The 16,635-nt window shown below is 39.7% G+C and overlaps 1 protein-coding gene across 2 annotated transcripts; it reads right to left on the reverse strand.

Moving 5' to 3' along the window:
• Positions 1-1,947: 1,947 nt before the first annotated feature.
• Positions 1,948-15,715, reverse strand: LOC124470093 (cadherin-10-like). 2 transcript variants are annotated; one of them, XM_047023818.1, is made up of 11 exons: positions 15,503-15,715; positions 10,251-10,545; positions 8,929-9,048; positions 8,410-8,577; positions 7,850-8,037; positions 6,852-7,105; positions 5,643-5,779; positions 5,418-5,539; positions 5,096-5,204; positions 4,575-4,826; positions 1,948-2,696 (listed from the first exon to the last, which is right to left on the reverse strand). In XM_047023818.1, exons 1-11 carry the CDS (start codon positions 15,713-15,715, stop codon positions 2,218-2,220), a joined length of 2,337 nt encoding a protein of 778 aa, XP_046879774.1. In that variant the 3' UTR covers positions 1,948-2,217. The 2 variants fall into 2 exon arrangements, with proteins under 2 accessions (XP_046879774.1, XP_046879775.1); XM_047023819.1 differs by lacking the exon at positions 8,929-9,048 and having other exon boundaries at positions 15,503-15,571.
• Positions 15,716-16,635: the final 920 nt, after the last annotated feature.

Below are 16,635 nucleotides of genomic sequence, written 5' to 3' on the forward strand. Positions count from 1 at the left end.
AATTGTTTGGCTCGAGACAACATTGGAGATGTTGTTTTCATGTTTAGTGAGTGTGCAGGTAACTGTTAGGGACAGTGTCATGATATCGTAATATTTGGTAGTTTACATTGTTATTCTGAGTCTTTTGCAAATGTATACAGTTTTCATGCATACAAAGGAAACACAAAAGGCATTTCAATGTTTGAAATCAATTGCTGTAAAATAATTTTGAATTCTAATGCTATAGAAAGTTGTACATATATTCAAAGAACAAGAAATAATTGGATACAATATCTGAACATGTCCTTGATTTGTGATCAAGTTCTCAGACTGAATGAGCATTAACTGTTTCATTTTAAAACAAATAATCATCATTGTTTAGATTGAACTGCATAAGGGAGGACATGTATTTCACGATTCCGTCCTAGATTTTCGAAAGTTTCAAAGAGAGTGTTCTGCATTGGCAAGATTGAATTTGATTTCAGTCATCTACTGTATCTATATACATGTGACTAGGTAACTACATTTAAATATATGTATTTAAAAGATAGTTGTTTCTTGTGAATACTTTATAAATACACCATTAAATGATTTAGCAGTGTCAATTATCAAAGAAATGGAACAAGTGAAACTATCTATGCTGTGGGCAGAGTATTTGTTAGAGGAATGTTGATGGTAGAACGCAGCACTCTATGATTATCTTCCTTCTCTGGAGTCACAACTGGATCATGCTTGTTCCATTACCCCAAGCTGATTCCTGATTAGATGTCAGACAAATGGACAATGCTCTTTTTTTCTCCCCCCCAAAAATGACATTTCAAGGTCAGCTTGTATTGTTTTTGACACATCTTGTATAATCTGTCTACATGGTACAGTACACTTTGATTTTATCTTTAGGAACATTTCCCATTTCCCAAATCTCTTCGATGTTTCCCATTTGTAAGAATATTTTATTTTATGTCAGACAAAGTGTTACACCTCTTAAGATTGCTAAACATTTGCCAATATTTATATGTATTCCTTACATAGATAAGTAATAGGTCAGGTTCAGGGATAAGGTTGCATGCAATGGTGCTGGCACAGATTCACATTTTCAGGATAGATTCACGTTTTCACTCCCAGAGCTTTCCATTGCTGGTCCCATGGAGATTAAGTTAAGAAATGAATCATTGATATCTCCCAAAAATATGGCATTTCAATTGGAATGAAGACTTGGATTATATAAACAATGTAAGCCTTTATATTACGGTCACAATGCAACATTGACTACCCATGCAAGAAGTAAAAAATAAATAAATGTTAGTAGGTATTCCTATGTAATTAACTGAAATATCAGATGGTAGTGTAGGTCATTACAAAAGTGTAAAAAGTAGAAAGTGGGGGAAGGGTGTAAGGGGTAAGACTGTGTCCCAAAACAAGATAAATGTAAATATACACTTACCCTTGGAAAGGCCATCCTCCCCCATATCGACTTTCACCTGTAAAATATATCAGACCATCCAACCGAAATTAAGTATAACTGCTACGTTGTGATAGGTAGGCTATTGCCATGTAACTTAATGAAACCATAGTGTTAAGTGTTTCCAAAAGCCTTACTTAATACACATTTAAGATGCAGTTGCAAACATACACCAACATGTTTATGGGTTTGTTTTCTCTCGAAACTTTATTAATAAAATAAGTATAAAAATATAAATATAAAACAATATGACATGGCATCCAAACAGTGAGAATTCAGTGTATGACAAATTCTACAATGTACAGTCCTCATTACATTTTACGCCTATTATGATTAAATGAATCCACAGTTTGACAATTTACCTCACTAACCATTCACATGAACAATGTTTGTCAAACAAAGATAGCAAATAGAATAAATGATGGTCCATCATTAAAAACAGTTCCTACATGTACATAATTTTTTTCATTTATTCTGCCAGAAAAAGCTGTTTTTTTGTTAATTGTCCCTTTCAATAAACATTAATAGTATACAATACTACTATCGGTCTCCCCAATTACAAAACACATTGTCCACACCATTGGTCACACAAATTTCCTAAAGTTCAAAGGCATCTTTACTGATAAGGACCATAAAACAGTAAAACTGTGAGAGCTGTCAACAGTTATGAGATAATGTTTTTATATCTACTTTATCATCCACATTGATGGCTTGAAGGGAGTATGTGTGTGTGCACGCGAGAGAAGTGCGATATTTCGACCTTTGACACAAGTCGCTCTCTACGAGTCCTTCCCGATATACATTTCGGCCAGTTTTTTGAACGGCGGTCCCCAGTTGGTGAGGTAATCATACTCCTGGTCGCCCTCGGTGGCAGAAGACTCCAGCGAGCTGAGGGACTCGGCCAGCGACCCACTCCCTTCATATGCGTAGGTGGCAAGGGAGTCGTAAGGTGGCGCAGTGGGATCGGAGTCGTTCTCCTGGAGCCGACCGTTAATGAAATCTCTGACGTCTGTGTTATCTTTTATAGGTGATGTCCTCCGAAATGGAAACAACATCTCAGGGATGATGTCCCTGCGCAGCTTGTTAGCATCCATCACCTCCGGGTTGCGCAGCGTGCCGATGTCGAAGGCCTGAGTGTCCTCCTCTCCGCCCCCTTCATCGTTGTAGCTGACGACGTTGTCTCTCACGTCCTCTTTGGAGATGATCAGAGGCTCCTTCTTCCTCTGCCTCTTCAGGGAGGCAAACAGCACCACAATCACTATGGAAACATACAACAAGAGAGAGAAGAGAAAGAGAGAGAAAGGGAGAAATAGAAAATGGTAGAAAGAAGAGGGGAGGGGGGGGGGGGCTTGTTATGAGACAACATAGATTGTGTGCTTAGAAACAAGTGTTATCCCTGAAGCACATAGGAGTAAAAGCAACATTTCCCATTACAAATAGCTCCACAGCATTGCCTTTGGGGCCCATCTCCTGATGTAAAACATTCAGAGGAGAAAACTGCTCCACATTTCTTCATTCACTGCTATGTCACTTCGCAACAGTCATGTCGCTGAAAGAACAGTGTCTAAGTTCCGCTGTATACCCTAGCACACAATTAAACGTCTCATTATGCCTAGCAAAACTCAACACCAGAGAGCACATTCGTATGAGGGAGAGTCTTGTATCACTTAAAAAAACGGGCAGCAGCCGTCCCTCTCCTCCACGTTTGGCACAGGCTACAACACCCCGCCTCCCTACTCCTCACCAGCATCCCCCTGGCCTCCCGTCTTTCTCAGCGGTGCTGTTGTAGTGCTCTGCCTGCCTCCCACCCAGGTGTTAATTACAAAGCTCTCTCTGTGGGAAGGAGTCTATTTTTCGGACCAGCCCCTACTGTGAAGAGGGCAAGACGTGGAATTCCTTCGATGAAGTGGAGGAGGTGGAGGAGAAAAAGGAGGAGGAGGAGAGGAGTGGAGCGGTGAGGAGCCGTTCCAGCTCAGTGCCCAGCCTGTTGGAGGCGAGTGGAGGTGAATGAGACAGTCTGTCAGAGGGGTTCAAGCGAGAAGAGCGTTGGATAATGAGCAGATGTCATGATATTTCGCTCAAGAGGCGAGCATGGGGTTCAACCTTCAGCACACTCAATCTGCGTGAGCAGATTTCTCCAGCACCAGACAACTGAGAGGGGATAGGCAAGGGGGGATGAGGATGTCAATACTTAATTTGCCAGCACCGGATCAGTTAGGGTTGGATTATAGTGTTTGCATGATTATAGGCAGATGGCAACCAGGAAACAAGGACCTGTTGAAGGATGATCAGATTGAATGTTGTGCTAAGCATTGCACATTGTGTGAAAACCCTCCACCACCCACACACCCACACGCACACATACACAAACACACACAAAGAGCCAACCACACACTTTCAGGGGTATCATTATTGCCACTAGGTCAGTATCATGACTCTGTGGTATACTGTAAATTAATGGCATCATCATGCAAAGTGAGATGTATGATGATCAGACAGGAGCGAGGTTGTGCATGGTCACAAGAGGTTCAACGATTGTTGAAAAGCATTATTTATTGATGTGCCATTTAAAATATGCACCAACATATTTTTGCTTTTTGCTGAGGAAATGTAAAATGTACCATACTGTTTTGGTCTGTGTGCTTTTACATACTGCATTAGCTCACAAAGGGGGCTGAAGTGGTACTTTAAGATGTCAGGAAATAGCATTCAACCTACTTTTGCAGGAAAACACACAAAGACCTTTTTGTCAAGTGGATTTATCCACTAATGAAAGCAGCTTTCATCCACTGCACCATTTTGAGGGGCGGGGGGGGGGGGATGTACCAGGTATGTCAACAAGAAATATGTAATGCAAAGTCCTATAAGGGGTCCTACTTTCACGTGTTTTATTAAACAAGACCAGTGTAGATAGTCTGAAGCATTTCTGAACAGCAAAGTTAACTGTGGACCTGGCTGTCTCTCCAATTTAGTTACAAAGGAATCTGAAATAGTGGAGTAAAATGACAGCTGAACAGAACTCAGAAACCTGCCTCAAAATTCGGACAAATCCGTTTACCATGCACCAGAAACTGCATGTGAGAGTAAATATACAAAAGACTCCGACATTTCAGCGGCAGCCAGGATTACTACTCACTCAAGAGGATGATGACACAGAGCAAGATGGCTACCAGGGCTCCGGTGGTGAGGCCGTCAGAGAATGGCAGCACCTCCGAGTTGCATGACTGCTTGTTGCCTTTGCTGTCGCATGCACAGATGCTGACGATCAGAGTGCTGGTGCTGCTCTGTATGGGGTAGTGGTTGTCTGAGATCACCACCGGCAGGTAGTACTCGCTCATCTCTCGCCGCCGGAAGCCTCCCCTGCGTGTCAAAATGGCTGCCGTGTTGTCTGAGGCAGAGTAAAAATATTAGAAACTTGGGGAAAGTTCTGTCCTGAACAGCATTACCAAGAAAACTTTACTTTTTTCTTGTTTAGTGAACACTCGTCATGTTTTATCATGAAAGATGAATTAAAGACATGCAGTTCTCATGTTGTCTCGAAGTGAGTTTTCTCTGGTAGATAACAGTTTTAATGTAAACCCAAAGTGATTTGTAATAATTCCCCTCCATTTGAGATAACTGCACAACCTACAGTAAAGTGTCAAAGAAGTGTCTTACCTTCTTTGTCAACAATTGTGAAGTTTGGATTAGGGCTGCTTAAACTGAATACAAATTTATGTCCAACAAGGGGTTCATCGGAGTCCACTGCACTTATCATCTGGATAATCTGGTGAGAGAGATAAATATGCATATAATGTTTTTTCGTTCAGCCTTGCACACAGAAAAACAACAGAAAAATTAGGAAACACATACGTAAGGAGGCTTAAATACTAATACTCTCCTTTTGCATTATTGTGCTATTGGTAGACTGCTGGTTTCAATCAAAGTGTCATGTACAATAACCCCTATCCTATTTAATGAACAAATATCTTAAACAAACCTGTCCTGCTTTGACATTCTCACAGATTAAAGTGTCAAATGATTTGGCAAATTCAGGTGCATTGTCATTGACGTCCAAGACCTTGATGAAAACTGGGACACGAGTGGTCTGGCGAGGATTATCTGGACAGTGATTAAACGTGTATTGGTAAACAGACAAAAATCAGATTGTTATTGTAAGATTGTTGTCAAAGTAATGTTCTTAAAAGAAGAATTATAAACTCACTGATTTCAGTTGCAACCACAGATATATTATGCCATTTGGACATTTCTCTATCCAGTCCTTTCAGTGTTGTAATGGTGCCATTGATTGAATCTATGTTGAAAAGTCTCTCCAGATCTGTATGGCGGTCTATAGAGTACCTGCAAACAGAAAAGAAAAACCTTTTCGAAAGACAAACATAGATTCCAACGATATCGCTACATTGTGAAATCTCAAAACTTCCCTCTCTGTCTTACTACTCTGTTTTCTCGAGTGGTTTTTGATATCATTACACTGAAAGACTATACAGGAGAAATTACATTTGTATGTCTCAAGCATTGGATCTAAAAGCATGCATCTTTGCTTTGTCGGGAAATATCACGTCCTTCATACTGCTCTGTCATTTATCATTGTCAACTTACATATTCCACTGACATTTGAATATGGAACACAATACTGCATGCGGCCTGAACAGAGAATGGCATATCTCCATGTTGGAGACAGACAGGCGCCATATGTGTGGAATGGCAGAGCAGAGCCGTGTGAATCGATAGAGCAAATTAGACTCCTTTCGCTTTGACTTTGTGCTGCTGCTCGCCAGGCTTACATAATTCTGGGAAATAAACAGTGTCTGTATTCACTTCACAGGGCCGCCATCTTCCACAGGGAAATCACCAGGAGGGACCATGAAAAATTTGCTTTTCTTCCCTCCTCACACTGACACACGGCTACACTGATGGATTAGATTTAGCCAAGCGGACACATTTCCACCCCAAAAAGCCGTGATAAGAGGAGACTTTGAATTGTGAACAGACTGTGCGGCGAATAGTTTTCCTGTTGTTTCCATTTGCTTCTTTATCATGACAAATTGGTGCTGGAACAATGGGTTTGGGTCATGAACAATTCTAATTACAGCAATCACATCAATGCCTGAATCTTCAACTCAAGGAAATGTCTCTCAATAATTAGTCAACAAATAAATCATTCTTAATTGCTTCCTTATCTCTCATCTTTGACGTAGTATTGTAAGGTAATACAACCCTAACCCTAACCCTACTTAAGTAGACGTGCAAAGATGACACGCAAGAGCCTTCTGCCGTACAGCTACAAGAGGTGTCATGAGTGAAGGCTTTACTGTTGATTTGCACTGAGGACATTTCAATAGAGCAGTACGCCATAAGAATTAGGACTTGCTGAACCTGACCTGTTCTGTTTGGGTCTTAGGTAACTCACTTGACTTGGTTGTTGTCTGCGTCAGGGTCTCTGGCGGACACCACCCCTACAAAGCTGCCCGCTGCCGTATCCTCATGCACGTCCAGGATGTAAGGGTTCCTGCTGAACACTGGAGACTCATCCACATCCTCCACTGTCACCCGCACCGTGGCGTCGTCTTTGAAGCGCAGCCCGTGGATGAACCGTGAGTCTAGATAAGTGTTCTTTACCTCCACTTTGAACACATACATCCTCTTGGTCTCGTAATCCAGTTGCTGATGTTGTGAGACAGAAATGAAGATAACATATTATTATGTTTTCATGTTGTTGTTTTTTAAATCTTTGCTTGAATTTCACATCATGCCAAACAGATGCAACACTGTGATGTACAGTTCTGCTCTTCAGAAATAGCAAGATATCTTTTTCAAACTTTCAAACTTTTCATCTATAATACTGTAAGATGAATTGTGAGCCCGCTTCAAGAGAAGAATCCTCATATCACGAGCACCTTTGTGAGAGTGCTAAAGAGAGCTCTTTCCTGTTTCCAACACTGCATTATCGTGTTCACTCTGAGGGCCTGAAGTATCTAGATTTATTAACTTGCAAGTCAAAGTACTTCATCCCATACACCTTTGTACATAAAAGGAATGCTATCATGGTGTCCCTTCTAATCTCAGTCTGAACCTATAGAGTACAGTATCTCTTTCTGTTCATTGAAGTTCAGCTATTTGCATAATTGGCTAAGGATCTGAAAAGACTGACCTAGCTGTGAGGAGAGAAGCTAAAGCTGGATTTCAATAGTCTTTCAGATTCTTTCACAAAATCCAAGGAGCAATGAGGAGCTCTTGACATTGAAAAGAATTAAGCCACTTTCACAGAGATAATGATACAGAATGAGTCTAATTCTGAAAATAACAGCTCTTCAGAAAAAAAGTGGAATCTTAGGATGTCGACATCACTGGGGAAAAAGTGAGGGGTCTCTCTTAAAATCCAACTGGATGGCGAACGGAGAGGTTTACCTTTTTAACTGTAATGATGCCTTCCTGTGTTGCTTGGTCTGTGACAATCCTAAACATTTCTTGTCCATCTCCACCAACAATGCTGTACCCCATGTCAGCATTCTGGCCCACGTCAGCATCTTCGGCTTTGATTCGGCCTATAGCTCCTCCAATTTCAGCCGACTCCAAAGTTGTAAGACGAAATGTGTCTAAAGAAAACAAGCGGAAAAAGAAAAGTTCAATTCCAGAGTTGTTATGCCATGGGGTACTGTCTGAGTGTCTTTGTTTATTCAGTGTTTGTTCCTCCACCTCTTTGGAGACAAACCAAGCTTATGTGTATTGGTTCATTTGAGAGAATTTTAGCTACAGTGAACTGCTGTTGCTTTTATGGCCATTTGTCCAACATTTGTTTTGACATTGGTTTTGGGACTTTATAAAAATGTTTAGGTCTTATTACAAAAAAAAAATGTAGAGACTGATTGAGTTATTATACTAAATTAATGCAGGTTATAAACAGTCGAGTAGTAGTACTGTAGATGCCTTTTATAGCCATTACAAAATAAATCAGAATGAGGTCTCACGGTTAGCAAATCGAGGAGGGCTGTCATTGACATCTGAAAGGGTGATGCTGACTGTGGTGGTCCCTGAGAGCCCACCCATCTGTCCAGCCATGTCCTTGGCCTGGATCACCACCTGGTAGTTCTCCTTCACCTCTCTATCCATACCTGGTAACGCTGTCCGAATAGTGCCTTGAAAGAAGCAAAATATTTCATCATTGATATTTCCTAAACTGTGAGTTCATATGTTCATCTCACAGATCAGATGTTGTGGGTGCGTTTTTATGTTGCATCATTGCATGGGGAATATTAATTTTAACTTAATCTAACTCATATACTAAACCATCTGAAACCGAATTACACCAAAATACAAATATCCAACCCCCTTCAACAACACTGAGTAAGCCATCTCAAATTGAAAAACAAACCCAGTACATTCAGCACTGCAAGGATTCTATTTGCAGAGTGAAGTAGGGGATAATACATACATAGAACTGACAGAAACATAAGTGCTTGCAGGCCCATTACCGTTGGATTACTTACCATTGTCAGAATCCACAGAGAAATACGGCTGTCCTTGCAGAATGCTATACACCAGCTTGGCACTGTTCCCGTAGGTTTGGTCATCAGCATCGGTAGCAGTGACTTGTACAACATATGTCCCTGTGGATGAACAGAGGGTAAGATACTATGTATAACAATATCCAAGTAACCACTGAATAACAGTAGTTTTAGGGTAGGCTTCACATCTGTGTTGACTGGAGACCTCATTACAGTGTTGTAATGAAGACCTCAGTGTTTCCATCTACAAACATATATGAGCTGCAAGTGAAACAAAAGTAAGTAATGGGTATACATGTAGTGTATACTGTGCTTTATGAGCATAGTATACCACTGGTAGAAATACAATGTAGATGTTTGGTGTGCTTCAGCCAGACGTTGCCTGTTCAGCCATGCAAAGGCATGCCCTTGGCATTCGGGAGACCTCTGCAATGTCCTGGCTGGGTTTTGACTGTCTTCAAGCATACTAATGAGAGCCAGAACATCTGTTGTGTTTACACCCTGAATTGATTACAGAAAAGGGGTGCAGTGGACATTTCATAGTTGAATGCTTTGATTAAACTGTTTTTTCATGCTCAACACATAGGCTATTTGTTACTTGTGTGATGACCGTGACCTACTGTATCTTTTGGCAGGACCTATTTCATAGCAATTTACAGCTGCCATCCTCAAACATGACACAACCCACGGCATTACTATCTGCCTTGATGATGGATGAACAGCATGAAGGCAGAGTGTACTGTACATGAGTTAACACATTGTGTTTGGAAAACAAACAGATACATCCTGCATGGCTAGTCACTTTGTGGCAACATTTTAACATTATATACTGTATTTGACCATGAAAATCTTAAAATGCTAACATCCACCTGAGCTATGGAAGTTTTCTGATCAGGTTAACAACACTTTGCAGTATTCATTGTATTCATACAATAAGTATCAATTAAAGAAGAGGGCAAAAAATGTTGAGAATGGCTTCCAAAAATCACAATTCACTATAGATGATTGAATGTACATGTCAAATTAACATGGTATGAACAACAACAGTGTTAGCAATGAAAAGGTCAATACTTCCAGTATTGCACACAAAAAATACTTGCAGAGGCTTCAGATTTAATAACTCTGATCAAAAAAAATCTGCACAAAAGTGACACACAACTTCAATCTCCTAGTTTTTCAGCTGGTTCAGCCTTGTTTGTTTTATAAAATCACCACTCATACATATCAAGTTTTGAAAGTCAAGGTATGCAGTACTATTAGTTTGTTTCTTGGATCCAAGCATTGTAAATTGATCCTCTACTTACCAACATCTGACATTTCAGCGACATTTGCAAAGTAGATTTCCTTGGCAAATTTTGGCTCGTTGTCATTGATGTCATGTATTTTAATGTTAAATTCCGTGTCAGGTTCCAAATCAATGTTTGTGATTCGATCCACGACCTTGGCATGAAGTGTGTACATGGCCTTCTCCTCCCTGTCCAGCCTCTTGGTGGCATGGATGTCCCCTGACTTCTCGTCAATCAGAAACAAGGAGCCTGCCCCGTCTCCGGTGAGAATATACCTGATGTTGCCATCCCCTTTGTCCATGTTGGAGTGTAGCTGTGGATTTGAGAGTATTGGTTAGACATAATGATCAAAGCTGAATGAGTCAAAGTAAAACATGTGCATACTTCAAGGGTTCATTCAAAATCCTTTATCTTATCTTTATTTGCGTTTGTTACTTTCAGTGTTGGCTGTGTCATGCTATTGGGTGGACTCCCATTTTCTGAATTTTTTTAAACCACCTGTTTCTTAGCAACATGATTGCATGCTTCAAAAAGCTTGTCCTTCTGTCAAACTGATTGCAAAGCTTCTTCTGCCTTTTCAAGTATCTATGCCTTTAACAAGATGTCCAATCTAATCAAAATAATTACACTGTGAGGATGATTTCTTAGGGAAAAGCTAAATTACTTATGATTCTCGAAAAACACCATGACTGTGGTCGTGTGTAAGAACAGTGTGAAACAATGTTATCTACATATATATGTCAAACAGTATCTCACACTGTTCTTACACACACTATTTATACTACATACATACATACATACATACATACATACATACATACATACATACATACATACATACATACATACATACATACATACATACATACATACATACATACATACATACATAACCTATTTTATTCTTGAATTAATGTATGACTGTCATGGAACAATAATATGTGCAAAACGCAGCAGACCATATTAATGTACTGAGTGTCAGTAGATATATTTGTAGTCATATCTCATGGGCTCACATTCTGAATGACAGGGAGTGCAGGATTCTGAATGTACTTTAATTACTTATGAATATTATTATTTTTATATTTTACATTTAAAAAATCTAAATTATTATTACATATTATTAAGCATCTAAGCATAAGAGGCCTACTATGATACTTTTACATTTCCTCAGGCATAAAACTAAAATCATTTGTATTCTATATGATCAAATTACATGTTTGGCCACATTTTGTTGATATCACACTTACTTTGAGCAATTTAAATATTCAACGAATGCTTCTAATTATGTGACTTACCTGTTTTTGAAAAGGATTTGTGATATACCACATATAATTACAGTAATACACACACAGTTTAAACAGTCTTTTATGTAAACATTTGACCTCTAATTATTTCTTATTTTACTCTACAGTTTCCTCTCATAAATGTTGTTTACTTGGCATTTTCCTTCATCCGATTAACAATAAAGTGAGAGGGAAGAACACATAGCCAAACTGTCAAAGGCAGCAAAAAACAGTGAGGCCATACTGTCAAATACTTTCTCTAATTGGAGTTGGGCAGTACTTAGACAACCAGGGCTCAAGGATGTACAGTACATGGTTGAATTGTTGAGTGAAGAAAACAAATATAAACTCTCATACACATCAAAAACGGAAGTACCAACTTCACTCACAACTCAGAAATGAATGACAGACAGAACATCCGTGTCTGGAGAGTCACGGGCCAATTTGACTCCTAGGCACCATAAGTGCCCTTTCAAGTATCTATGCCTTTAACAAGATGTCCAATCTAATCAAAATAATTACACTGTGAGGATGATTTCTTAGGGAAAAGCTAAATTACTCGTGATTCTGTACAGTACATGGTTGAATTATTGAGGGAAGAAAACAAATATAAACTCTCATAACCATCAAAAACGGAAGTACCGACTTCACTTAAAACTCAGAAACGAATAACAGACAGAACATCCCTGTCTGGAGACTCACGGCCAATTTGACCCCTAACGGCACCATAAGTAGGGAAAACTGGCTTGGCGCTTCTAGTGTTAGTTGAGGGTTAATGGAGGGTATGGTTAACTTCATAATATGCTGGGTAGACAATCTAATCAGGCATTAGGTTGACATACAAAGTTAGTGTACAGAATATAGAATTTAGGTTAGAAAGGTTAGGGTATAGTGGTTAAAGTGTGAGATTATAAAAAACAAAGGTAAAGTTGCAAATTTAGCAAAAGTCTCTGCAAAGTCATTTCCAAACTTATGACTGTCAACCTGTAAAAGAGTGTGCTTTCCGCATCTAGTAATCTACCCCAAAAGCTGTCCTTGTTCTTGTGTCTGATACAACATGCAGATGACCAAGCTCCAATATGTTGTATATAAACATATGCACACATGACTCCCCATAGACAGGCTGGTGTAGTTGAACACCAAGCAAAGACAGTATATACGGCTCAACAGTTTCGGATTAGAACATAGGGTGTGTAAGGGTGCAACATAAATATATTATTGAAAAACAGAATTCAAAAACTGTGCTGTAAAGTTATCATTGTGTTTTCCAAAATATAATGGATTTATGTAAAAAGTGAGAATGTGTTGGTCAGTGAAACTGTTTTTATTTAACATTTGGAAGCTCTCCTTGCATGACAAACGAAGCCTTTGACAGAGGAGAACCTTGAGGAGTCAAATCCCCTAGCACAAACACAGAGGAACAGTCAGTAAAGCAACAAACTCATTGGCAATTCTTGTCAGGTCTGTGGCATTGCATAGTGCTGCAGAGCAGAGATAGGAAAACATAACCCAAAATGGATACAGAACCATTATAGTTTCTCTGTCTCTCTTTCCCTCTTTCCTCCTTTCTTACCCAATCTGCTTCCTACTCTTCTCTTTTCCTTTGCCTCACAGACAGAATGTGAAGAAAGTAACAGCACATGAACACACATCAAGACTCGGTTTTCATGGAACTGTCTCAAACATTTACCCTGACCCAACATATGCAGTTCTGCAGGTCAGGCAACAAACACCAGGCCAACAGTTTTGATTCTGATAATATTTTGTCACTACACAGGCTTGCTTAATTAAATGTTTATCAGTAACTATGAACCTAGAGTCACCATATCAACCAATACACTTAAGACAAGTACATGTCCTATGGGCCATAAGATATACAGAAATCTGCTAACATTGACAATGAATCATCAACTTCCAGAAGAATAGCTACATAATGTGAAGGCAATGCCAGATACTAAAGCTCACAATCAGACGTGTAATTTGAGTGTGAGTGCATTTTCGTTATTGCCAATGCATTAAAATGTGCAATCTTTATACTCTACTTTTAAAATCTCAACACAGTAATGTGCTTTTCAGATCCCCCTTTTTGTGTGAGGTTTTGCAAGTTTACAGTATAGTAGTAATAAAAGTAGCTTGAAAAAGAATACAAATAACACAAAATATGCAGATATTTTTCATGTCACCCTTTTAAGATTGATAATGGTTGAGACATAAAGACATAAATGTGAGACATAAAGTTCAAGTCAGATAGGGATATTACAGGTAGACTGGAGGTGGTCTTGATTAAATGTGAAATAAACAAGCCCGCCCACAGTGCTTCTGCAAAGGCCATTAAATGCTCCTTACGACAAAGGCCATCAAGGTCTTTGATGGCTTTGTGCTGGGCCTGTAAGTGCCTCTCTGACAGTACAGGCTTTTTAGCACTCCTCACACACAACACTTGATTGAAACTGATGGAATTACTGATACGGATCGCCACAGCTTCCTCTGTAAAACAGCATGCGGGCATCTATTCCCCCTCCCTCTATTATTTATTGCGGCCTCATGTCTTACTGGCAGTTTAATAGTGAGTGATATTGGACACTGGGTGAGTGGAGAGCTGGCGAATGTGATGCTGTCATGCCAGAGAACTTGCGTGCCAAAGACCATCAAAGGGCCAGGAAGAAAGCCAGCATGCAGCAGTCACTGACACATCAATGGGCAGCCTCTTTATAGTCAGGCTTGCTTTGTCGTCTCATCGCATAAGACAATGAGGTGAATTTCATTGGCCTGTTTGATTGATTTATCGTCTCCCCCTCTCTCCATCTCTTTTAGGTGTTCTGTTCTCTTCAACACATCAGTATGATGCTTTCTGCCAAGCAAGTTGTCATATCCCCCTACTCAACCCTGCACATGACACTTGTTTACTCCCAGGATTGAGGCGTGCGATGAAAGCCAGCTTCCTCTGAGAAAATTGGCTGTCGGCAGTCACCTCATTTCCCTCCCTCAGGATGATAACGGCGGCTTTCTCCATCGCATCTGTCTCCATGCGCTATCGCAGCACTGGTGACTTGACAGAGGCTCCTCTGATCTGAAGGGGTTACAGCACAGGAAAATATTTCCTCTTCCGTGATTCTTATCAGGGCTCTGTCGGGCTAACACAGGCCTCAGTGAGGAAAAGCCATGAAAGGGTAGACTCATAAGCCCCGGGTGCAATGACTGGATCAGTGGTTACGTTGTGTTTGCTGCCTTGTAGTTTGGATGAGAAACTCATTGGACCAATTAGTAGTGAGGAGGAGACACATTCTTGAACTACAGGTGTTGTCTTGAGGATAAGTTGCCTGCGTATCATTACTAGCTTTTATTGAGACTAATTAGGTCTAGATATCACACATTATCGAAGGAGAAACTTCATGATCAATAAACATGATTAAATGTGTGTGTATGTAAAGTCTGGGTGAAGAAGAATGTGAAAACTCAAAAATGTTATAACGAAACGTACAATTGATGCATACTAATGAGTTGGAGTCAGGCCAGTGATAGATGTCCAAAGGCAATGCCTGAAACGGTTGCTGAAAGTAATAAACCAACAAAAAAGGCTTTACACAACCGATATACATTCTTTCTTGGTAGGTCATTTACTGAGGCCCCCTTAATAATTTTACAAACAATAACCTATTTGACATTGACAATGGACTCTGAATTAAAGGTTCCCTAGATTAAGAACTTATAACACTGATTGACACTTGTCACGAGTCTTGCTATAGTAGGATTTGTAGCCGGCAGTCGTTAACATTGTTGCTAACATTTTCAAACAATAAAAAGCCTGGTTAGGTGCATTATGGTTGAAGAGGATCCCTCTCTAAACCCCAGTGAATAGTTCTTCTGGTTTCTTGAAACAGTGTAGCAACTCAAAGTGTAGCAAAGGTATATAGCATAGTACAACATTACCTAAATTGTCAAGATTGCATTTAAACAACCAGAAGCAGGTGATTGAAACCTTACCTTGCCAACATATTGATGGTCGTTTCCTGTGTATTCCTCCAGAAGAAAGAATTGATTCCACATCCATCCTCGTTTGGAACGATGGAGTATCCTTCCATCATTTTCAGATGCCGTTCCAAACACATTCCCAGTATTCCCAGGTGTAAAAGGCAAGGCCCAATTTGGCCAGATAAAGGAGAGCATCAGAATAAGCAAGAACTGATTGGTTATCATGGTATCCAATCACTCAGGGTTATGACGAAGGAATTATGGTAACAAGCTTATTGTTGGTTGAACACTGGAATGCAATGTCACCACATCAGGCATTGTAGTCCTGTCTTTGATCTTGCAATGATCCTGAGAATAAAAATAGAAAACTTTGTTAGATTTTTGTGTCACATTCCAAGAGTTGTAGAGGCAACTGTATACATTATTTTACCAATCTAATGTTTCAGTAACGTATATTTCAGAAAGCAAATAGCTTTGCAGGTTTTTTTCAAGCACTTTTGAAGCTTTAATTCAGGATCACCATTTTGTATTGTTGTCAGTTCTGTTGCTGTGGTATATTGAGGTACTGAGTCCCAATGCTCCAAGGCTAGGTCTGATGGGTAATTTGGACATGCATGCATAATTTAGGATCCTCTGGATGTTAATCCTAATATATCCAGCATCCTTTTTGTATAGTGAGAGCCATGTACAAATGTTACAGTGCCAGAAAAACCCTGACAAGCATTAATTGTGTATCTCATTGGGGAATAGTCTACAAGCAGGCCACATTCGTCATTTGTCTGTTCAAAGATCCCCAAAATATTAATCATATCATCAATGAGGGCACTTGAATGAACAAATGACCAGTTTTGTCTGCAAACAAATTAGTATCATGGTTTCATTGATAGAGTTAAGTGATATGCAAATTAATAACAATCCATGATGCAAACCAAGAGTTTTAAAAGTAGGATGTCAGTGATTCCATCACTCTTGTTGTGTGTCTCATGACACTTAAGAGAGTAAAAAGCACCAGTCAATCAAAACCAAAGAAATCTGAGATGAGTGAGTTCCTGAACCTGTGCTCTACAGGAGAACACAGTTGTGATTATTGCAAGACTCAAGTGTTGCTTTTTGTGTAGTTTCAAAACGAAAGAGTTAACTATGGA

This window comes from Hypomesus transpacificus, chromosome 8 (genome assembly GCF_021917145.1).
Source record: "Hypomesus transpacificus isolate Combined female chromosome 8, fHypTra1, whole genome shotgun sequence".
Taxonomy (NCBI): Eukaryota; Metazoa; Chordata; class Actinopteri; order Osmeriformes; family Osmeridae; genus Hypomesus; species Hypomesus transpacificus.

Coding starts and splice junctions, on each gene's coding strand:
- LOC124470093 (XM_047023818.1), bottom strand. CDS start 15,715: ATGATAACCAATCAGTTCTTGCTTATTCTGATGCTCTCCTTTATCTGG. Junction 10,546..15,502: donor ACCATCAATATGTTGGCAAG/GTAAGGTTTCAA, acceptor TCAAATCCACAG/CTACACTCCAACATGGACAA. Junction 8,578..8,928: donor CTCTGTGGATTCTGACAATG/GTAAGTAATCCA, acceptor GCTTCTTTCAAG/GCACTATTCGGACAGCGTTA.